Genomic DNA, 25404 nt, shown 5'->3' on the forward strand with positions numbered 1-25404 from the left:
ATGACCATAGTGGAAATACACGGTGACTGATATATCAGAAAGTGTTGCTTCTGATTTACTCAACTCATTAGTTTGCAGCTCTCAGGATATTATATCTTTATGCATTGCACATATGAGTACAGTTGAGTAGCGTGGAACACTGGCTACATTTAGGGACAATAAGCTGCTGGATTTGATCCAACAAAGGTGGACAAGAAATGTAGAGGGCTTGGAGGATCTTTCCTATGGGGAAAGGCTTAAAGCACTGGATCTCTTTTATGTGCATGGTAGGATATTGTGGGCTGATCTTATTGATTGTTGGAAGACCTTGCATGATGCTGCCCCTTTGACTACCAAATTGTTCCATTAAGCACCAGAAATGGAAAAAGGATGGAGGTTTTAGGATGATGCTTAATTACAAATATTTCAAAATAGAAAATTTCAAACAGGCAATTTGGCTTATTAACAATTATTATTCTATTTTGAAATATTTGTAATTAAGCATCATCCTAAAACCTCCATCCTTTTTCCTCTGCAGAAAAAATTGGGGATATAATTTTTCCTCTTATTTGTGTGTTTCCTCGATAACAGTTATAACACCATATGTACAACCTTCCCAGAAATTCTAATAAAGCTGAGGTGGCACTAAAATAATGACTAGATGTTAACCACCTGTGAAGAATTTTTTGTTTTAATAACCAACCAAACTATGAGGCATCTCTCACAATTATCTTCTTTCCAATACCAAAGTGTTTTATTAGATTTGGAGGAAAAAAAGGCAAACCTAGTATTGGTCCCTTAAGGTCTCCATCCATGATGCCAATGCTCTGACAGAATTATTTGCAACCTCCTTTTGTATCTCTGTACACATCAGGCACTCCTGAGTCCTAAGATCCACATCAAGAATCTCATGGTACTATTTCAGACCTTGTCATTACCACTGACAGTGTTAGGCTTGCATTTAGCAAACTAGACAACTGTCTAGTTTGCTCTCTGTCTGCAGACAGCATTTACCCGATTCTCCTCATATCTTGTATTTCTGTATTGGTGTATTCACTTTTATGAAACTCCCATTTTTTCTACAATATTGGCACTTTACCTTAGATTTGGAAAATATTCCAGGTTATACCAGTTTTCAAGAAAGGCTCCTGTTATGACATCCTGAATTATAGAGCTGTGTCCCTAACTTAAGTTTGTGTCAAATCAATGGAACATATAATCACTCAATTTATCTATGAATATATTAAATCTCATGATTTTTTATTAAGGACCAATTTAAGTTTAGATCAGGTAGATCAACAAAGAACCAGCTAATATTAACTTACAAGATCATCACCAAATAGGTGGACTAAAACTATAATGGTGAATTTATATTATTTGACTATTCAAAAGCCTTTGAATAGTCAAATAATATAAGTTCACCATTATAGTTTTAGTTTTGATTTTGTTTGTGACACTGTAATGATAACTAAGCTGCAGTGTCTGGGAATCAGGAGTCAGCTCAGTAAAGTGTATGAGCATTAAAGGTTGTGAGTGAGGATAAGTCATGCTCATAGCATTGCTCATGTAAAAGAGGAGTAAAAATAACAACACACAGCTTGTTGGCATTACAGGGAATCAGCTGATCTTAAAGAATGAGGTGAAGGCTCTATCTGAACACAGCTTGGAGAATATAAAGGGAATAGAAGAAACAAGCAATGAAGTGGAAAATATTGAGTAAAATTTAAAAAGTATAAGATACTTACTGTAGGTCAGTTGAAGTATGCAATTTTATGAGGCAAATCACCTCTGCTGGTGGGAGCTTTCACATGAGATTAACTGCACTGCGCCACAGCACCAGACTTTAAAGACCATGATCACCCCACATGACACAAAATTTAGGCCTGTAATGACCATAACAAAATGCCAAAAAAAGAAAGAAAAGGGGGGAAGAGGAGGGCATGTGAAAGCTCCCCCCAGCACAGGTGATTTGCCTTGTAAAATTACAAGCATGCTTCAAATGACCTACGGTAAGTCTCGTATGCTTTTTAAATTTTACATCATCAAATCTCCTGTGCTGTGATTGAGCATTCCCATGAGGTTTTGAAGCCACATAAGTGTCGTATCTGAATGTAATTACTTGATTTGGACCCCTGTCACTAGAACACATGCATTGTTGAAAAGAAACATGAATGAGCAAAGAAAGCATTCATTAATGGCAGTTACATGAGTTGTACTGTGCCCAAGGAACATGGGAGATTTGTATAAATGTAGAAAACCAGTAATTATACCCTACAAGTAACTTATTAAATACACCTAATAAGGCCCAAACCACATCACAAATAGAGGAACATGAACAATTTGTATATAAAACACCAGTCACCCAAGTAAGAGACATCAACAGTCAAGGTGAAAGACAGTCTCCTGAAAAGGGTCTGATCCCTTAACAATTTGTTTATCATAAAATTTTGCAACTGTGGCCTGTTGAGTCCACCCAGCTTTTGCCATGATACATTTGATAGGTAAATCCTTTGCCCACCAAATCCTTTGCCTTTGAAGCCGCTGCCAATCTAATGCTGCCTGCTGTGAAAATAGAGGTGTCAGTCCCAGTCCTGCACAACATAACTTTAATCCATCTCGCTATAGTATCCTTAGAGACAGGCTTGTGAGGTTTAACAAAACTGATGATTAACTTATTCACTGCCTCTGGGATGTTGGGCCTGAGCAACTCTGTTTGGGTAATGTATGTGCACAGGGCCTCACGCACACAGAGGCTAGCATCTTTTGCATAAGCCTTAAAAATAACACTTTGAATATTAAAGTTAGGTCTGCATTGTTTAATGTTGTCCCCTAACTGGATGGAGATAGATTCTTCAATGTGAATTCCGTTAAGCACAGGCAGGTGAAGTGTTTGTATTCTGGCTGTCTGAGTCAGTGCCATCAGCATAACTAGCTTGAGTGCGAGTTCCTTTAAAGAAAGTGTAGTCAAGGGGTATATAGAAGTGTGTGAAATACTGGTTGGACACCCCACATCTTGGTGTACCGAGGCTTGGGAGGCTGTAGGTTGAACACCCCCTTTAAGAATCTGTTCATAAAGGGATGGCTACCTACCGGGGAATCCTTTTACCACAATGCCCAATGATGACAGTGCACCTCTCGCTGTGTTGATAGAATTATAACCCACACCCCTGTGGAAAGTAAAGGTCAAGAAGTTTATAATGATTGGCACAGTGGGATTAAGGGGATCGATGTGCCCTCGACAACAAAATTGTGACCATCTCTTAAGATGTGGTTGGTACTGTTTTTCTGTACCTGGTTTCCAGGATGCCATGATGATATCTGCACCCTCTTTTTTTCTTTTTTTTTTTGGTAGGAGGGACACTGGCCAAGGGCAACAAAAATCCAATAAAAAGAGCCCACTGAAATGCCAGTCCCAGAAAAGGGTCCAGAGCGCTATGCCTCGCTCTTGGAGGGACTCCCGGACAGAAGGCATGCCATCAACTGAGTGTGCCTCATGAGGGAGTTCCCTTCTGGTGAGGACGAGTGCGTCAGATGTCCCTCCACTTCCTGACCAGCCTGGGGTAATTGATCAGCTTGCCGAGTAGCATACCCATCCATGGCTGTGACGTCCAAACCGGAACCATTATCCATCCCTTTGCCTGTTCTGCCTGCATTTTCTGCAAGCACCTAGAGATCAATGAAAAAGGTGGGAAAAGATAAGGAAGTGCAAACTTTGCCCAATTAAGAGAGAAGGCATCAAAGTAAGCTGCTTCTGGGTCGGGTTTCCAGGAGCAGAAAGGGGTGATCTGCTTGTTCAGCTGGGAAGCAAAGAGATCAATAGAAGGGTTGCTAAAGATAACACAGATCAGCCTAAAAATGTGGACATGTGGAACATGAGAACAGGTCACCCAAGTCAAACTCTTTCAGCTCTGTCTGTCAACATCTACCTTTCCTTCTTGCTGGAAGTTTGCCTACATTCAACCTGTTCCTAAAAAGGATGACCGTTCTAATCCCTCAAACTACCGTCCTATTGCTTTAATTTCCTGCCTATCTAAAGTTTTTGAAACTATCCTCAACAGGAAGATTCTTAAACATCTATCACTTCATAACCTTCTGTCTGATCGCCAGTATGGGTTCCGTCAAGGCTGCTCTACTGGTGATCTTCTGGCTTTCCTTACTGAGTCTTGGTCATCCTCTTTTAGATATTTTGGTGAAACTTTTGCTGTTGCCTTAGACATATCAAAAGCTTTTGATAGAGTCTGGCACAAAGCTTTGATTTCCAAACTACCCTCCTACAGTTTCTATCCTTCTCTCTGTAACTTCATCTCAAGTTTCCTTTCTGACCGTTCTATTGCTGCTGTGGTAGATGGTCACTGTTCTTCTAAATCTATTAACAATGGTGTTCCTCAGGGTTCTGTCCTGTCACCCACTCTCTTCTTATTATTCATTAATGATCTTCTATACCAAACTTCTTGTCCCATCCACTCCTACGCTGATGATACCACCCTGCACTTTTCCATGTCTTTTCATAGACGTCCAACCCTTCAGGAGGTAAACATATCATGCAGGGAAGCCACAGAACGCTTGACTTCTGATCTTTCTAAAATTTCTGATTGGGGCAGAGCAAACTTGGTATTGTTCAATGCCTCAAAAACTCAATTCCTCCATCTATCAACTCGACACAACCTTCCAGACAACTATCCCCTCTTCTTCAATGACACTCAACTGTCCCGCTCTTCTACACTGAACATCCTCGGTCTGTCCTTTACTTATAATCTGAACTGGAAACTTCACATCTCATCTCCAGCTAAAACAGCTTCTATGAAGTTAGGCGTTCTGAGACGTCTCCGCCAGTTTTTCTCACCGCCCCCAGCTGCTAACTCTGTACAAGGGACTTATCTGTCCATGTATGGAGTATGCTTCACATGTCTGGGGGGTTCCACTCATACTGCTCTTCTAGACAGGATGGAATCAAAAGCTTTTCGTCTCATCAACTCCTCTCCTCTAACTAACTGTCTTCAGCCTCTCTCTCACTGCCGCAATGTTGCATATCTAGCTGTCTTCTACTGCTATTTTCATGCTAACTGCTCTTCTGATCTTGCTAACTGCATGCCTCCCCTCCTTCTGTGGCCTCGCTGCACAAGACTTTCTTCTTTCTCTCACCCCTATTCTGTCCACCTCTCTAACACAAGAGTTAACCAGTATTCTCAATCATTCATTCCTTTCTCTGGTAAACTCTGGAACTCCCTGCCTGCTTCTGTATTTCCACCTTCCTATGACTTGAATTCCTTCAAGAGGGAGGTTTCAAGACACTTATCCACCAATTTTTGACCACTGCTTTCACCCTTTTATGGGACTGGCATTTCAGTGGGCATTTTTTTTATTAGATTTTTGTTGCCCTTGGCCAGTATCCTTCATACATAAAAAAAAAAAAAAAATTCATCATTACCATCGCTACCTTCTTGGTACAAAGATGAGTAAATCTGTGATTAATTTCACGTTTCATGACATAACGCCTTGCTAAATTATTCCTGAAGTTGGCATTGCCCAACAAGGTCAGGACATCATTGATCATGCCCACTTCATGGGCCACCACTGGGTGATTGTCTTCCTGGGCCACTTTATCGAGGACTAACAGTGACTTGGTAATAATAGTCGCTGCCCTCAGGATATCCTTGTTAACCTCCTTCAAGCAGAAATCAGTCTTTTTAACTTCCCCCTAAGTGCATCCAGGATCAGAGGGTTGGACTCCACTGGGGCAAGGGCAGGACAATTGGAAGGTCTCATTACAATCTCATCTTTACAGAAAGACTTGTAGTCATCCTCCCGTAGACCATTGTCAAACAGGAAGCTAACTATGTCTGCCACCTTACTGTCAATTTCATCCGAAACAGTCTCGGGCAGGCCAAATGCCTTGGCACCCAGCTGCAAGGTACTATCACTTGGGCACGGCACATAATCATCATCAACCTCACTACTGGCCTCTGAAAATCCCAAGAAACTAGCAGGGAAACCGAAACGAATCGGCCCATGAGAGGGGCCAGCACCATCATTAACAATTTGAGGCCGTGGAGGGGAAGAAGCAGCAGTCAGCTCCAGCAACCATGAAGGGGGGAAAGGGGCCTGCCTGTTCACTTTTAACTGGGCAATCTCACCCCTCAGCTCTGCCAGAGTGTCCAGAACCACATTCCATTGGGAAGGAGGGACTGAAGCATGTGTTGCCGCGGGAAGAGGGCAGGAGGTGGTGTTAACTTCACCTGAAAGGCAAGGCTCATGACGAGATGAGTGCTTGGCCACCCTCCTGCTGGCGCCAAGAGCAGCACCCCCACTGGAGCTACTGCCCTTGCCCCTAAGATCAATGGAAGATCTACAGGTCCCCCTGGTAGTAAGAGGTAAAGAGGCCCACTCTTCCCCTGAATCAGAGGACAGCATGATAACAGCCACTGGCCAGCGAAAACAATAACAAGCCATAAGCTTGATTGCTGGTAATCAGCAGCATACAAAATAGACACTTGGACAGCACAATCCACTCCAAACTTAGATAACGGATTGTAGGCACTGTACCTGCGTAACAGGTGATGTGGCCTTGCTGAAAAGGAGACGCTGCAGGAGAAAACACCACAGAACCCAACAGCATGACCTTCTGGCATGGCTATGGGCAAGCAACTGGTGCTGTGGTGCAGTGCAGCTCATCTCATGGGAACACTCACCACAGCTGAGGGAATTTGATGACGTAAAATTGAGGCAGTTGATCATTCAAGATGGCTAGTTTCCTTCTAAAAACCTATAAGGGAAGTATCTCAGCAGGTTGCTCATTCAGTGCCTTCTACAAGTGAACAGGTAACAATCAGTGGCGGCTCGTCAATAGGGACTGCGAGACTGCAGCCCCCCCCCCCCAGTGGATTTCTAGGATTCACGAAAATAATGTTAATTTATTTATGTTTGACTATCATTCACATGAAAACACCAATTCTCATATATTTATATGAAAAAAAATGCTGCAAAACAATGAGGAAGTATGGAAATTATTTACTATTTAATGATAGGAAAGTGGGGAAAAATGGGGGGGAGGCTTCCCGGGCGGAATGGCGAGTGTGGACTGCATCCAGCGCAGTCTTGTCTCGGCCGTTGTTGTGGCTAGGTGAGTGTTCTTGCGTCGGTCTTGTTTTCGATCGTGTTTTTCAATTTGTCAAGGATGATTTTAAAATATTATTGATCAGTGATGGCTTGTGCTCAGTCTTGATTATCATAGATGGTGTAAAATCACAGAAACATCGTATAAGATAGTATTTTTGTTTCTTTTCCCAGGTAGGCCTAGCAGCATTTTGCAAAATGGCACAAGAAGCAAAGACGGTTTCTGCATTGAAAGAACTCAATTTTTCACAGTTAACACTTCAAGAGAAGGTAGCAATTTAAACAATCGCCCATTACCAGACATTAAAATTGTGCAAGAAGGAGTAAGCCACAACAAGAAGTATATTCGCAGTTTTAATTGTGATTGGTACCAAAGGAAAGCATGGCTCTGTGGATGTGAAGTTAAGAAGTTAAGAAAAAGTTATTGATCTGTTTGCACAAAACAGGAACAGGAGAATGGACTTCCTTTTCAAATAGCCTAAGCCAGCACTAAGGAAATCAAGCATTTACTGTTAGGATAAGACCTGAAGAATTAAATAATTATCTCTCTGTCTTTATAATCTATCAATCAATGGTATGTTAAACGGTATTATTATAGTTTAAGCCATTACACACTACGTGGTAATAACCTACCTCATTTTGTTCTTCTCACTATTCACATCATTTCTAATGATTACACTACTTGTCGGAAATTAATAATAACGCCACAATAGGCCTGGGAATGCACAGCGCTCTCAACTTTTTCTAAGTCCACAGGTAAACATAAATGGTGTATTGTTGCCTGAACTTCAGTTGTTTAATGCTTTGAATTGTGGGTAGCTGCTGGATAGGATCACTGTGTCTATAATTCCTCGGGCCAATCACGTGCTACCACCACTTAACACCACGAGTTGCACCAATAGGAAGTCTCTATAAGTACCCATAAGCTGTGCGGGCAGGTGTGTGCACACCGCTTCCGGTCACTTCCGCCATGGCTACTGTTGACGTTACTTGTGCTGGTTGCAAATTTGATTATTGGCTGTTCATCGCTACGTTTCACCGCAAAGACGACTTGTGCTACCAGTTCTTGAGGGAACACGGCGTTTTACCCACTGCAGTCGAGTGTCCCGAGTGCCACACACCGTGTAAGCTGCGCAGTGACAGACGTGTGTGGTATTGCGGCCAGTACCGCAAGCTGCCGAAAAAGAAGCGCAGTAAGCAGTGCAACTTCAGCGTTTCTGACTTTAAAGGAACTTTCCTGGAAGGAACGCATCTTCCTGCGTGGCAGGTTAGGTTAGGTTAGGTTAGGTGCTTCTCAGTGTCTTGTCAAATTGCGAGAAGGAGAGTTTGGGGTATTTTCCTAGATATAGAGAATTTCCCTAGATTTAGGAAAATTTCCCTAGATTTCTCTAGATATTGAGGAAATTTCCCTAGATTTTTTAAGTCCATGTATCACTCGTATATGGCTTCCCCCCCAACCCCCGGTTCCCCACAGGCCCCCAAGCTTGCTTGAGGGATTGGGGGTGCCGTGGGTAGAAATTGGGGACATTGGCTTAAACTATAAATTTACCTGTTAAACAATAACAATAAAAGCATTTAAGATTTTATTTGTCTGAATGTGAGACAGCCCCCCCATCAGTAACAGTCACGAGCCGCCACTGGTAACAATGGTTGCAGAGTTAGCAGCTGGGAGGGTGAATGCTCATAAAGCTAGTTTACAAGACATTTTAGAATTTAAAGTAAAGGGAATTTATTGCTGAAGGGGAAGGGAGAGTGAGAAGAAAGTAATCTAATGGTCTTTAGTGTAACAGAAAATAGGACAAAGGACAGGAAGGAGGGAGGAAAGGATGACAAGATACAGATAACAAATCTTTTACAAGAATTAAAAGTAGATTATGGACCATTGTAACATTACCACATTGGAAGGATCCAAGAAACGGGTAATCCAATGCCAAGACTGATTCATCTTACCTTCACATCTAAGTTGATCAGAGATGAGATAATGAAACTGTACCACAAAGACAGGAAAACAGGAAGGAACAATGGAAATAGTGACAAAAACATGTTCCAAGATGAGTATAAGAAAAGACCACAATCCATGAGAAATTAAGGAAGAGTATGAACTGGCTGGCAAGCACCAAGTAGACATTCAGACAGTAGTGGTTGCAGGGTTAGAAAAAACCTGGGTTTAAAAAATAAAAACCTAGCCCACTGTTTTTTTTTAGGGGGGTTTATTGTTTTTTTGGGGGATTTTATTTGTTTTTTGTTTATTCATAATATTAATATTTGAATCAGCTTAAATAAGCAATTAAGAAGTAATCTAGAGTGAAGCAAGGTTTGAAATGTTTTTTGTTATTTTTTCATGCAGTAGGGACACCGGCAAAGAGCAGCAAAAGTGTAATAAAAAAAAAAGCCCATTGAGGTGCTGGTCCCCGAACAGTCAAAAGCAGTAATCAGAAATTACAGGATAAGTGTCTGGAAACCTCCCTCTCAAAAGAGTTCAAATCATTGGAAGGTAAAAATAAAGAAGCAAAGTTTACCAGAAAAAGGAATGAATGATTAAGAATACTGGTTAACTCTTGCATTAGAGAGGTGGACAGAATAGGGGTGAGAGAAAGAAGAAAGTCTTGTGCAGCGAGGCTACGTTAGGAGGGGAGGCATGCAGTTAGCAAGATCAAAAGAGCAATTGGCATAAAAATAATGGTAGGAGATAGCAAGAGATGCAACATTGTGGTAATGAGAGAGAGAGGCTGAAGACAGTCAATTAGAGGAGAGGGATTGATAAGATGAAAAGCTTTTGTTTCCACCCATATATGTGAAGCATACTCCATACATGAGCAGATACCGCCCCTGTACAGAATTAGCAGCTGGGGGGGCTGAGAAAATCTGGCAGAGATGATTCAGAAAGTCTAACTTCACAGAAGCTGTTTTAGCTAGAGATGAAATGTGAAGTTTCCAGTTTGGATTAAGTAAGTAAAGGACATACCAAGGATTTTCAGTGTAAAAGAGGGGGACAGTTGAGTGTAATTGAAGATGGGATAGTTGTCTGGAAAGTTGTGTTCAGTTAATGGATGGAGAAATTAGAAATTGACTTTTTGAGGCATTGAACAACACTAAGTTTGCTCTGCTCCAATCAGAAATTTTAGAGAGATCAGAAGTCAGGCATTCTGTGGCTTCCCTGTGTGAACTGTTTGCTTCCTGAAGGGTTGACCATCATGAAAAGACATGGCAAAGTTCAGGGTGGTATCATCAGCATATGAGTGCATAGGACAAGAAGTTTGGTTTAAAAGATCATTGATGAATAATAGGAAGAGAGTGAGTAACAGGACAGAACCCTGAGGGATTAGGCCTATGAGGGCATGGAAAACATCACTGTGACAGATTTTAATGGGTAGCATGAAGTAGTCAGAAGGTGGAGGAGAGGGAGGAACAAGTCCTGAATCATCCAAGGTAGAGTTTTTAGTAAAGGTTTGAGTGAAGAGTACATCTTTAGAGATAGATGAGATGGCAATGGTGCCATCAGGTTGAAATAAAGGAGGGATAGATGAGATGTTTTTGACTTGCTGCCAGAAGTTATGAGGGGAGTTAGATCTTGAAAGATTTTGAAACTTTCTATTAATGAAAAACAGACACTTGCTTAGGTCGTGCTGATGCAGGTTGGTCCGGTTGGACAAAGCCTGTGTTAACTTGTACTGTACAGGAAATGAATGGGTCAGGCTTGACTGCCCTTACACTTTTTATGTATATGTACATATACCTTATTTATTTATGTATATGTACATATACCTTATTTATCAATATGACATAAAAAATAAATTTTTGTATGTAAATTTTTTTTTTTTTTTTTTAAGCCCCAAAAACCTAATTAGGTTTTCTTTTCTTTTCTTTCTCTCCCAACCCTGAGTGGTTGTGGTGTGTATTACTTCATCAGCTCTCTTTCCTTTCTTACCTTACTCCAACATCATATCCCCTTTATATGTCACAACTACATCATGTAAAACCTCCCCTTGTCAGAATGTGTACTTGGCATTTACTGGCTTTGCCTTTAAAGACAAAAATAAACTTCGTAATGAAACACATTTGGCAGTGTACTGTAGTTCCATGAATTAGGGGACACTTCAAAAAGTTTTGCCAAAATGTCATATTGATTCAACAGTTTGTTTATAACATAATTGTGAAAAATAATGCCTCATAGGGTTTGAAATGGATAGTAGTAGTTTCTCAGAAAATTATATCAAGTTCATGGAACTTATTCAAGTTGTCACTGATTTGAGATCTACCAATCTGATGATGATAGGGAACTTCAAGTATCCAGAAATTAATTGGGACATGAACTCAAGTGAGGGTGGACACAGTCAACCAATAACAGCCTTCATGGAGGTGATAATCATTTTCGTTATTCGGTACCAAATGGAACCTACTTGCTACAGGGAAAGACAGAGGGCAAGTATTTTAGACTTGATCTCTATCGATAGAGAGGATATCATTGATGATTTTACAATAATATCTAAAATCTGGAAAAGTGATTACTTCATGCTGTAGATTACTCTGAGCTGTGGATATGAGGAAGTTCCAAAATTACTGCACTGTAACTACAACAAGACAGATTTGAACCTTTTGAAGCTGTCAGCAGTGAATTGTGAGGAAAAAAATGTGTGGTGTCTTCAAGCAAAATCTATGACACAGTATAACTACCCCACAAATGTGATTGTTTGGGAGCAGAAACAAAGGGTGAATAGACAAAGAGACACTTGAATATGTCCACAAGATTGATTGCTCTATTGCCATAGTAAATATTTTATATGGTAAATTATATATTAAAAAATAATGGCCTGGTTTGCCACCCCATAAATGGCTCTTTAGCAGACATAATGTAAATTAATGAGGATCTGACATTATATCTGGCATTTATGTAATTACTCATTAAATCATCTATCTTTATATACTGTATGTAAGTACCAATCATCCCAGTCCCTGTCTGAACTCTACAGACTACTGAGAGGGGGAAGGGTGATGAGACACCATCTCACTGGCACTCCAGTCTTTATTTACAGCACAGAGCAGCACTACAAGGCACAAGGCACACTAACACGTCACAGAACAAGTAAACCACACTCCACATGGTCGTACTCAGCAAAGCATCTATTATCGCAGGGTAATGTGTCTCACCTCACAGTGCAGCAGTACAGCACACAAAAGTATCACAACTCAGAGGTGGTGTCACTTACTGTCTCCACTCACAGTCTGCACTATTACAGACAACACAGTTGTCACCCACACTCCTCAGCTCCCAGTAGCCACTGTCTCAGGCTGCCAGGGCATGCAATCCTCACAGCGTGCTTTGGGGCACAGAATCACATAGTGGCAGCGGCGGGGGAAGAGTGTTGTAATGTAGCACAAGGGGAGTGTATTGTGGGCATCTTCTTGGCTTATCAGCACACGTGTTGTGTAGGTAGGAGACGGTCGAGCTCAGCCTCTCTGGCAGCAGCAGTTCCCTGCATAGACTTGGCTCGTGGATGATTGGCTAGCGCTCTAGCCAACTGGTGGCCTCCAGCTTCACTACCACCCAGCAGCTCACTACAGTGCCGCCAACACCCAACTTTACCACTCGGTGGTACAGCACCACCAACGTCACCCCAATACCGCAACAATATTGTTAATTAATTCACCAACTCCCTTAGCTTAATTACTTTGAAGCCTCTTAACATGTTCATTCGTACCTGATGTGCATCTCATCCTTGCAGGGCACTCATGGTGACCTCCACCCCCAAGAGAGGCACCAGGTTGCCAGAGGAATCACTACCCCTTCCATCTCCACTGCAGCCTCCAAGCACTGCAGTGGAAATCACTAAAAGAAGGTTCACATATTCCTCTTTTTGTTCATTCATTCATTATGGAATACTAGTACTTCCTCCTAAAAATCCTCTCTAGGAGTTATGTTTTCTTCTCTTCTCCCTCACACTCCCTCACACTTAATTCACTAACTCCCTTAGCTTAATTACTTTGAAGCCTCTTTCCATGTTCATTTGTACCTGACATGCATCTCATCCTTGCAGGGCACGCATAGTGACCTCCACCCCCAAGAGAGACGCCAGGTTGCCAGAGGAATCACTACCCCTTCCAAGCACTGCAGTGGAGATCACAAAAAAAACAGTACAGTATTCCTCTTTTTGTTCGTCTATCCATCACAAAATACTAGTACTTCCTCCTAAAAATTCTCTCTAGGAGTTAGGTTTTTCTCTTCTCCCTCACACTCCCAGCCTTTCATCAACCGTATTTAACATGCATCTCACCCATGTAGGAAACGGTTGGTGAACTCTACCAACAAGAGAAGCATCAAGCCACCTGAGGAACTACCAAGGCTGCCCACCATGCCCTCCAAGCACTGCCGCTCTTCTTTCTATCGCAAAAAGAAGGTTAACATATTTCTCATTATTTGTTCATCCATCCATTATGGAATACTGGTACTTTCTCCTAAAAATCATATTTAAGAATTATGTTTTTACTCTTTTTTTCCTCACACTCCCAATCTTTCACCTCTTTATCCACACAAACATCTGTATTATCTGTAACAATCTGCTGTATTTTACTAGAGGACCAGTACTCTCCCTTATTCTGAGACATTGGGGCTGCAGGAAAATCATCCAAAATTACTTGATTTCTTGTCATTTGAAACATCTATCACATATTGGATTTATCTTATTACACTTGTTAATTGAACTTTTTTTTTTGTGGAAAGTCTTGTCTCAACCTGGGACTGAAGACTTTGAGATACACATTATCCTTATTTTCCATTATTCTCAACCAAACTGACCAAGATTGTTATTTTAATAGTTTATATTAGGTTTTGCTAAATATTACTAGGGTTTTTGCATAATTGAATGTATTATTATATTAAATCTGGGAAAATTATAATATTCAATAATCTGTGTAGGAACACCCAGTTGTTATTGGTAAGAGTGTATCATGGTGGGAGTCTTTATTTTTTTAAATTTTGCCACTCGGTCTTTGTCTACTTTGCCAGCTGTACACTTGATCCAAAAATGGGTCAGAACCCAAGGGTGGTGCAAGGCAAGTTTTTGTTTAGTAGAACTGGCTGTACCACTCTTGGCATTGATTTATAGTAACAGTTCATTGCCTCAAAGAACATTATTTACTCCTAGTTACTAATGTACATTGTTTTATATATGATAAAAAAAATGTAAATCAAACAACAACAGTAAGTAGGAGTGTGTAGAAATTTGTCTTTTCCAAAATGCTATACTCAAGGTCTCAGTATGTTTGCATATAATTTGCATGGAGATCATAATATACAAAAAAATATTGTGATTCCAAAATGTTAGTATATTGTGGTTTTTATACTTAAAGGGTGGATTTTGTACTAGTTCTCCCTAAAAATCTCTCACAGGTGCCCCACCCACCTGGTTTTGAAAAGCATGTGTTACTGGCCATTCACTCGAAATGGCCAGAGAACTTGCTGAAATGTGAATATTGTGCAGTAATAATGTCAAGCCCAGGCAGAGGAGGATATTAGTTAGGTTTGGGAAAAGCAAATAGGGAACAGGAGGATTTTTTCTAGAGGACTGAAGTGGGGTTTACATAGGGCATTTTGTGGCTGCTTGCAGCCAGAATTGTGTAGCCAGGAGTGCAGTTTGTGGCTGCTTGCAGCCAGGAGTGAAACACAGCCAGGATTTGCTGAATTGCTGGAGCAGCTGGGAAACTGCTCTGTCAGTCTGATCAGCTGCCATCCCAGCAATTTTCCAGGCTCAGATGAGAACAACTACCAATATGAAATTGAAAATAGGAAGAATATTATTGGAAAGAATTTTAGTAATAACCATTGACTACCATTATATACAATAAGTAAATAAAATATTCAAGTTTATTTACAAAAAAATTGAAAATAGGGACGAAATTGGTTTCTTTACATCATCACTGAGGAAGCAAGCAGCCTAGCATGTGTGTACCAGAAGGCTTCATGAGCACAACACTCTGCAAGGCTATATATACCAGGAACAAGTCTACAATCTTTTCTTTTGCTTTTTCTTCAAGCGCAGCACAATCACAATTATAGCAACCAGCTTGGAGGAGCAGGACTCCATCTTGATTCTTTATTTTTCATGCAGCTGGCTAGCAGGCTAGGGGCTGCTCTCAACCGTGTGAATGTTTTCGGGTGAAACCTGCCAGCTACTCCAGGTGGCTGCAAGCAGTCAGGTGGAAACTCAGCCCCGTGAAAACCCACCTTAAGTAGTACGGAAGCAAGTCATGGCCAATCACCAGCTGCCAGATGGGCACAGAGCAATATCAGCACTAAGCTAGATGACCCAAGCTACCATCCTCACTCTCTTTGGCCCTGACACACAGCAATCAAGGATGTGTACTGTTTTCCCAAGAATCTCACCCCAGACATCCAGTGAAGGCATGAATGATGAGTTGGTGGCCACCATGTGCTGACAACACCCCTCTGAGGAGCGACCAGCAGAGAGGTGACACAAAACATTCCTTGTAGGTGCTGTCAAGAGACCAGGTGGACCTGGTCAACCAGCAGCTGGATGAGGTGAAGCCAGGTCACTGCAGGGAAGCAAGGTGCAAGCAAGGAAGCCACAGACACCACAGGGTTATGGTGGAACTTGTGAGGAATCACCAGGACTGCCTGTGAGCCTTTCCCTAATGTTGCCACCTCCCACTGTATCTTCACTACTGGTGAGTCCAGGTGTATGGCCACCATACACCTAGACCCCAACCTGCCTACAAGAACTGCAGGGACATCCACTCAATATAGAGACAGATAAGAGCCCCAGGATTTGTAATATTAATTAATTTATTTAGTTAGTTAGCTAGCTAGCTAGCTAGGTGCTGCAGCCCCAAAAGATACTTTAATAGATAGGGATCCTCCTTGTTTTTTTTTTGTTTTGTTTTTTTTTGTTGTCTTGAGCGTGATAGTGAAAGTATTTATTTCTTTATTTATTTTTCATTTAAGCCAATAATTTTTTTGTGGGGGGGCGCAACTTTTGGGTATACTGAAGTCTTCAAGTTACACCAGCAAGTGATATACACACACAAAGTTGTTTCTTAAGTTTTTTTTTTTTTTTTTTTTTTTTTTAAATATGTGACTGGGGAATCAGCACACAAGGTAAAACATCAAAAAAATTTTCTTCTAATTACACAATACATGTGCCTGATCATGATTCCGAGTATGCTACCAAATGACATTGCTGCTCAGTGAACAAGCCTATTAAAAATTTCAGTTATGTTTCATCATGGTGTGGAAGAAACAATATTCATGAATCCATTATGTTTCATCATGGTGTGGAAGAAACATGTTCATGAGATTTGAATTACTCAGTGTGGTTTATTAGTGTCATACAGTTCACTACAGTAATATTTGTACCAACATCACCACATGTGCCTCTTCCTTTGCCTCACATCTAGAGCACATAAGATGTGCTCTAGATGTGAGGCAAAGGAAGAGGCACATGTGGTGATGAAAAAAATAATTGGCATAACGATCCTTTTCAACATTATTGGTATTGTATTGCATTTTTTTTTTATTTGAGAAGGTAGAGACTACCATAGTCTTCTCTAAAAGTCTCTCACCCACACTCCACTCACCTCTTGAAAGTTCTAAATGTACATGCTGGACACAACATATTATGAGGGACAATGTAATTTGCTAAAGTGAGAGTACTTTGACATAATCATGCCAACACCTGGCAGAGGAGTATATTAGCTAGGTATAGGAGGTAGAAGGAGACAACAGCATAGATCCTTTGTTGTTAAGTATTTCTGATAAGAACCTTAACCAATCCTCATCTGCCAGGCTTGCACAGAACCATACCAACACTTAACCTCAGGACTGCGCGAGCCTCCCTCTTTCCTTCCTGGCCACAACACACAAGCAGGCAGACATCCACTCTCCTGCCCAGGCCACCTGCTAGTGTAACCCCCCAGGCAGACATGGGGAGTAACTCAATCCTGCTGGAGGTATTGTCAAGGGATGCCCATGAGGGACCGTCAAGGGATGCTGCACTGGCTACCCCTTCACCCTCACCACCACCAGTGAGACAAGGTGGCCACCATTGGTCACTCATCCTGAATCCTGGACCTGCTTGAGAGGAGCGCTGTTGGGCTTATCCACATCCAGTGCTATCAACCAGATAAAACATGAATGGGATCTCAGAATCTCATAAGGCTAGATAGGCAGGTAGTCCCACCTCCTGGTAATTAATCAGAGGGGGAAGTGATAGGGAGGGATCCTCCTCAGCCTGGCAAACGTTAAGACTTCCATCCATTGTGAGCAGTTGGAAGTAAAAATATTTATTTTTTTCTTTTCACTCAAAACCTGTATTTTATCTTTTCTTTTATCTATTCCATTTTATTTTATTTTTTCTTAAAGTATGTGACTGGAAATTGGCACAGTATTGTAGCACATTAGACATCAGGTGGTTTATTTATTTGCTTCATAATGTATATTTTTTCCTGTGTCTTATGTGTCAACAAACACAGTAACTTATCTGTGTTACTGCTTACAGGATTCCAAGTCAGCCAGTAAAGGTGGCAGCACCCCTGCCCGCAAGCTCAGGTGTCGTCCTGGCACCGTAGCACTGAGAGAGATCCGCCACTACCAGTGCACCTGGAACACACTCATTCCCAAGCTGCCTTTCTCTTGGCTGGTGTGAGAAATCCTGGCAGATCTCAACCGTGACCTCAGGTTTGCCTACTTTTATGATTATTCTACTGCTAGATATCTTTTTTTTATAATCACATGCAACTTTTTTGTTGTGTTATAGCCACTTGAGTAGTCTTTTAGCTATGAAAAAACACAGATAATCTATTAATTCTTATCTCAGTGTGTCCATGCAAACAAATTCTAACATTGCTCTGAATGTTAGTAAAGGATGGCCAGGAGGAGGAGGCAGTAGACACCTGCCAAAACAATAATTACTCTCAGTGAAGTCTCAAGCACTGAGCCAGTTTCTTACTTGATCGGGGGGTGCTGTGAAATTTCCAATGACCCAGCTGTGGCCTCACTGAATGTTTCTCTTTGTGCCTCACAACACAAGGGCTCAGTCATAGCCTGCCCACTTCCTTCATATAACTACATCCACCCTTCACTCAAAATAAAAAAAAATATGGCAACTCATACACCAGCCTCAGAGTCTCCATCTGGGGAGGAGACCACAAATGTTCCCAGGTCAGACTGCTCTTTTTGTATCAACCCTAAGAGCCTTGATACCCCACACAATTTTTTCGTCATTAACTTCTGCAACATTTGCAGCCTTAGACATAATTTTCAATCTGTAGAATACCACCTCTCTTCTATTAAACCTCATCTTTTCCACACCAAAATGCAGATGTCTGAGGCAACTAACAGTAGCCCCTTCCCTGTTCCTTTCTACTTTCTCTGTCCTCATTTTCAATCCAAAGCTGGATGTTGCATCTAACTTGCTCTAGTGCCATTGCTCTTGAATCTTCCAAGTTTTCCATCATTAGGCTACAACTACAGAGTCACTCTCAAACTAAATTTATCTTTGCTGTATACCTCTCACCTAACTCCTCTGACCATAAAAAATTTTTTGACTACTTAACTTCCATAGTGGAGCACATCCTAACTCTCTTCTATTTTACTGGATCTGCTTTCTTGGAGACTTCATTGTTCACCACAAGCTTTGTCTTTCCTCTCCCTTCACTGACCAAACTTGTGAGCTAGCCTTTAACTTTACTGTCTTCCATGACTTAGAACATAAGTGCAACACCCAAATCATATCCCTGACTGTCTTTGAGATAGGCCCGACATTCTTGACTTTCTCCTAACCTTTATTCCCTCTGCTTATGCTGTCATTCTGTCTTCTCCATTGGGGTCTTTCAATCATAATCTCATATCTGCATCTCCGATGACTTCAATTCCTCCTCAGGATCCCCTAAAGAGGTGTCTCTGGTGTTTTGCCTCTGCTAATTGGGGGACCTGAGGAGGTATTATGCTGATTTTCCAAGGAATGACTACTGCTTCAATGTCAGACCTGTCTCTGTGTGCTGAGCACATAAAATAGGTGATAATGTCTTGCATGGAGGTATACATTCTTCACTCTCTTTTGACCTAAACCTTCCAAACCTTGGTTCAACTCAATCTGTCCTTGTGCTATACATGATAGGGAGGTGGCTCACAAAGGTTACTTGAGCCTTCCACCACCTGTATTTCATGCACCTTATATTTCTGCCTGGAATCATGCGAAGTTTGTTCTCCAGTTAACCAAAAACTCCTCCATCAATAGAAAATGTCAGTATCTTTCACTCCCCTTGTGACTTCTGGCACCTAGCCAAAAATATCTGCAATAACTTTACTTCTTCTTTCCCACCTACCCTCCTCCCAGTGCCATCTCATCTATCTCTATAGCTGAACTCTGCTCAGATTTTTGCTAAAAACTCTACCTTGGATGATTCAATGTTTGTTCCTCCCTCTCTGCCACCCTGCAACTACTTTATGCTATCCATTAAGATCCTTCATAATGTTGTTTTCCATGCCCTCTCTGTCTTTAACCCTCAGAAGGCTTATGGACCTAATGGGATCCTTCCTGTTGTTCTCCAAAATTGTACCAAGTAAAAATTTGCCATGTCAAACTCTTCCAATTCTGTTTATCAACATCTACCTTTCCTTCTTGCTGGAAGTTTGCCTACATTCAGCCTGTTCCTAAAAAGGGTGACTGCTATAATCCTTCAAACTACTGTTCTATTGCTTTAATTTTTTAGTCTATCCCCAACAGGAAGATTCTTTAACATCCATCTCTTCACAACCTTATATCCTTAGGTGGATGTTATCACAATAAATTAGCGAGATAATTTACCATAATAGCAATATTGGGTTATTAGTTATCTGATAACTATTTTTCCCACATTATCAATTCATCGGTGTTGCCAATACCTTTGATTCCAAACCAGTGATAATTGATAATTTTAGTTTTTGAAACACCAGCATGTTGAAGTTTTAAACTTTCAAAATCAAGTGTAGTTATTTTACTTAAAACAGTACTTTTCATTTGTGAATAGACATAATAAACATTGAATTTGAATGTTTTTTTCTAAGGTTTTCTAAGTTTTCTGAGGTAAAGATGAAAATAAAGATTTGGATTTACTGATTTTTTTTTACTTAAGACATCAATATTGTTATCACTGGTGTCGGAATTTTGGATACATTGATTTACCACTTACCTGTTATCAGGGAATAAATTTATTACCAGCTATTGATTACTGGTTATTACTGTTAAGGTTATCATTATTGATTTATTGGTTATTGTGATATTTTTTTTTTGTTATTGCACTCTGGTATGCTTATACCTGATCACCAGTATGGGTTCTGTCTGTTATGGCTGCTCTGCTGGTGATCTTTTGGCTTTCCTTACTGAGTTCTGGGTTCCGTTCCACTGTCATCCTTTTTTGTTGTTGGCTAACCAATAAAGTTCTTTCAGCTGTAATAGGGTTCCACTGTCATCTTTGGCCACTGCTATTTGTTCAAGTGCACTTGAAAAATTGGAACTTTGGTAGAGATCCACAATAAATTTCCAAATTTTTGCATTGAATGAATGTTATTTGCTGTAGTATGATCTGAAAAGTATATGCAATTTTTAAAGTAAGAGAAATGACTACTACATATGTAATAACAACTTTCATGCTTCTTGTGAAGCATTGAGGTTTGCATCAAAATCAGAAGTGTGAGTGGAGCTGCTGACAGCAAACATCTTACAGCTTCGCCCATCTCTTTGCTTTTCTGGTTATCTCTCTCTCTCTCTCTCTCTCTCTCTCTCTCTCTCTCTCTCTCTCTCTCTCTCTCTCTCTCTCTCTCTCTCTCTCTCTCTCTCTCTCTCTCTCTCTCTCTCTCTCTCTCTCTCTATAATATATATATATATATATATATATATATATATATATATATATATATATATATATATATATATATATATATAATTGCTCTTGCTCTGCTTCAATTTTTTTTAAGGGTGGAACATTTCTCAGCCTAATGTGCTTCAATATGGGGGGGGAGGGCAAATACCATGTTATAGCTCCTTTGTAGCTCTGTGGGGTTTCTGTGGTTTTGTACAATATTTACTGTAGTGAGAATGCTCTAGATTGCCATCCTATATATTTCAAGTATTGTAATTACTCAAGACATTAGAGAAACTCAAAGGGGATGCTCTATGGGAGAGCTGTAGAGACATGAGGAAAGGAGAATGAAGGAGGGAGGATTGGGAATCACCGCCTGGTTAACTCAGGGATTGGGTGTTGTTGGTTAATTGGCAGTGTGCAGCCTCAAGGGAAACTTCTTTTAACTGTTTAACTGGGAATTTGAGTCTCTTTAAAATGCCCTCAGCCAGTCAAGGTAAGGTTTGGCTAGATGTTTGACTAAGTTAGGTTTAATTTCTCATTCAAGAATTTCAGATTGTAAATGTTATTTGTGTTGTTCCTATGATTGTAATATTAATTTCTGCTAGGGAGGTCATGATTTTCCATTTGTAATACCTACAATTTTTATTAGTTATTAGTTTTCATACATTAATTCTGTGATAAAAACATTCGTCTATATTTGTTCAGTATTTACAAGACTGCAAAATTCATTCTCCTAATTAGCAAATACTTTCTTAACTGTCTACCAAATGATTCCATATTCACTTGCTTTACTGCCTTACTAACTGCATTAGTTTCACTGATATAACCCTCCCCCCTCAAGCAGAAATTAATATTACAATCATATGAAAAGCACCTATAACTATTGCATTCTGAAATTCATGAGTGGGGACAGCTTAACCTAGCCAAACTAAACCTTAGCTAGCTTAGCCAAACCTATCTTTGGCTGGCCATGGCATTCTAAAGAGACTTCAGTTCCTACTTAAAGGAAAGTTGCTTTGAGGCTGCACCACTGCTGATGTATTTGTGGTTGTCACTTGACTCATCTGTAAACACAATCCAATATTATATGTGGTTCTTGTCACTGCCAGGTCCTGGTAAGTCCTTACATACTAGGTTTGTTGCTGAATTATTAGTAGAAGCGAAAATAAACATCCTTAACAATGCATCTTTATTTCCCAAGCACTTACATTGGCATACATGACTAGCCTACCATCCCTTATTTTTTTTTTTTTCTAAGGGTATGCATAACAGTCTAATTCTGTGATAAACAAAAGAACATCATACATTGGTGTAACACCCCATACATAAAGGTTTGTAAGAAGATTGAATCCAATCTTAAGTACAATACAATATCTTACTACAAAATTATAGAAAACTGAAAGAAAACAGAATGCGTACTTTCTAGAGTAAATATTATATCTTATATATAACACTTTATATATAACATATTTTTTGAGACCTGATCAGGAACTTGTGATGTAATGCTTAAAGAAGATACAAAATTAAAAGCATAGATTTGTGCCAATTACTCTGGTCACTTATTTAAAAAAAAATAATAATAATAATAATAATGAATAAAAAAAAAACTAAGTAACTATTTTCTTTTGACACCCAGCTGATTTCCATGATGGGTAAAGAATAGTGAAAAACACTTACTGAGGTTTTACTTGATGGTGAGCAAATAATAACAGTAATTACCAATACATTGCACTCTTACCACCAACAATGGAAACCTCAACACATTCCAGGCTGAGGAGGTTTCCTACCTACCAGCACTCTCCTCTGGTTAATGACCTACCAGAAACTAAGGGATCCTGGTGTGGCTCATCGCTGGGTGGAAGAGTAGGCTGTCTTCTATCTTCCCAGATGGTGGTCTTCCAAGCAGAGGTGTCAAATGGGTGGCCAGTGTCCACAGCCAAGTCAGTCTTGCAGGTGGAGATGAGTAGGGGCAGCTAATGCTCCCTGGAGGAAGTCATTACTGACTTGCCCTCACTCTCATTGCTGTGACCATTCTCTCGTTGTCACTGCTGCTCTCGTCTAAAAAGTACATTGTGTCTTTCCTCTACTTGGGGCCCACACTGTTGTTGCCAGTGTTGTGTTTGTGGTTGTAATTTGACTCACCTGTAAACACAATCCAATATTGTATGTGGTTGTTGTCATTAACAGGTCCTGGGGAGTCCTTACATCTTAGAGTCATTGCCAGTGTTGTGTTTATGGTTGTCATTTGACTCATCTGTAAACACAATGCAATATTATGTGGTTGTTGTCACTGCCAGGTCCTGGGGAGTCCTTACATACTGGATTTTCGTTGATGTGTCAGTGAAGGCAATGTTAAACATCCTTAACGATGTATCTTTATTTCCCAGGCACATACAATGGTGTACATGACTAGTCTTTTTTTTTTTTTTTTTTTATGTAGGAAGGACACTGGCCAAGGGCAACAAAAATCCAATAAAAAGATATGCCCACTGAAATGCCAGTCCCATAAAAGGGTCAAAGCAGTGGTCAAAAATTGATGAATAAGTGTCTTGAAACCTCCCTCTTGAAGGAATTCAAGTCATAGGAAAGTGGAAATACTGAAGTAGGCAGGGAGTTCCAGAGTTTACCAGAGAAAGGAATGAATGATTGAGAATACTGGTTAACTCTTGCATTAGAGAGGTGGACAGAATAGGGGTGAGAGAAAGAAGAAACTCTTGTGCAGCGAGGCTGCGGAAGGAGGGGAGGCATGCAGTTAGCAAGATCAGAAGAGCAGTTTGCATGAAAATAGCGGTAGAAGACAGCTAGATATGCAACATTGCGGCGGTGAGAGAGAGGCTGAAGACAGTCAGTTAAAGGAGAGGAGTTGATGAGATGAAAAGCTTTTGATTCCACCCTGTCTAGAAGAGCAGTATGAGTGGAACCCCTGCCCCCAGACATGTGAAGCATACTCCATACATGGACGTATAAAGCCCTTGTACAGAGTTAGCAGCTGGGGGGGTGAGAAAAACTGGCGGAGACGTCTCAGAACGCCTTACTTCATACAAGCTGTTTTAGCTAAAGATGAGATGTGAATTTTCCAGTTCAGATTATAAGTAAAGGACAGACCGAGGATGTTCAGTGTAGAAGAGGGGGACAGTTGAGTGTCATTGAAGAAGAGTGGATAGTTGTCTGGAAGGTTGTGTCGAGTTGATAGATGGAGGAATTGAGTTTTTGAGGCATTGAATGATACCAAGTTTGCTCTGCCCCAATCAGAAATTTTAGAAAGATCAGAAGTCAAGCATTCTGTGGCTTCCCTGTGTCATATGTTTACCTCCTGAAGGGTTGGACATCTATGAAAAGACATGGAAAAGTGCAGGGTGATATCATCAGCGTAGGAGTGGATAGGACAAGAAGTTTGGTTTAGAAGATCATTAATGAATAACAAGAAGAGAGTGGGTGACAGGACAGAACCCTGAGGAACACCACTGTTAATAGATTTGTAGCAGGACACAAGTCACCGCTCCTAGCACTCCGTTTTCTATTATATTATCACCCTTCCGTTTTCACTCTCTCTACTGCACAGATTTTTGTCTTTCATCTCTTCTATCCTCACTTTATACATTCTCTTACTGTACACATTCTGTGCACGCTCTTTGACACATGTGTTACACATCTCAATACATCTTATTACTCCTTTCTTCACACAGACATACACACACACATACACTCTCTTTTTCCATAACTTTGTGTATTTTATTTATTATGTTCAGTAATTTTTGTATATATTGTTCATATTTTTGCTGAATAAACAGAGAATACCCAGGCTAAATTTCCTTTGCCAGAGCTACACTGTTATGACACTGGAAATTGTTACCCTTCAAGGACTAAACACTGCTATGACCAAGAGTCATAGTTGGGAGCCTACACTTCTCGCTTGAGCAACTTCCGGGCGGCCAAGTAGCACCTCACCTTCGCTACAGATTTAGGAGAAGAACAGTGACCGTCTACCACAGTAGCAATAGAACGGTCAGAAAGGAAACTTGAGATGAAGTCACAGAGAGGAGGATAGAAACCGTAGGAGGATAGTTTGGAAATCAAAGCTTTGTGCCAGACTCTATCAAAAGCTTTTGATATGTCCAAGGCAACAGCAAAAGTTTCACCAAAATCTCTAAAAGAGGATGACCAAGACTCAGTAAAGAAAGCCAGAAGATTACCAGTAGAGTGGCCTTGACGGAACCCATACTGGCGATCAGATAGAAGATTGTGAAGTGATAGATGTTTAAGAATCTTCCTGTTGAGGATAGATTCAAAAACTTTAGATAGGCAGGAAATTAAAGCAATAGGACGGTAGTTTGAGGGATTAGAATGGTCACCCTTTTTAGGAACAGGTTGAATGTAGGCAAACTTCCAGCAAGAAGGAAAGGTAGATGTTGACAGATAGAGCTGAAAGAGTTTGACTAGGGAAGGTGCAAGCAT

The 25404-nt window shown here is 40.6% G+C and overlaps 1 protein-coding gene across 2 annotated transcripts in view; it reads left to right on the forward strand.

Annotated features, from left to right (window-relative positions):
* LOC135098831 (uncharacterized) overlaps positions 1-25404 on the forward strand; it is a 35722-nt gene that overhangs the window by 1220 nt on the left and 9098 nt on the right. The window contains exons 1-5 of one of the 2 annotated variants that reach the window (XM_064001231.1): positions 7029-7099; positions 12816-12929; positions 13128-13224; positions 13373-13487; positions 17604-17782. In XM_064001231.1, the coding sequence (XP_063857301.1) occupies positions 7044-7099; positions 12816-12929; positions 13128-13224; positions 13373-13420 (315 nt within the window). In that variant the 5' untranslated portion in view covers positions 7029-7043 and the 3' untranslated portion in view covers positions 13421-13487; positions 17604-17782. Of the gene's footprint in view, positions 1-7028; positions 7100-12815; positions 12930-13127; positions 13225-13372; positions 13488-17603; positions 17783-25404 lie in introns of those variants that run through there. The other variant, XM_064001232.1, reaches the window with a different exon arrangement.

Source organism: Scylla paramamosain, unplaced genomic scaffold (assembly GCF_035594125.1).
Source record: "Scylla paramamosain isolate STU-SP2022 unplaced genomic scaffold, ASM3559412v1 Contig86, whole genome shotgun sequence".
Taxonomy (NCBI): domain Eukaryota; kingdom Metazoa; phylum Arthropoda; class Malacostraca; order Decapoda; family Portunidae; genus Scylla; species Scylla paramamosain.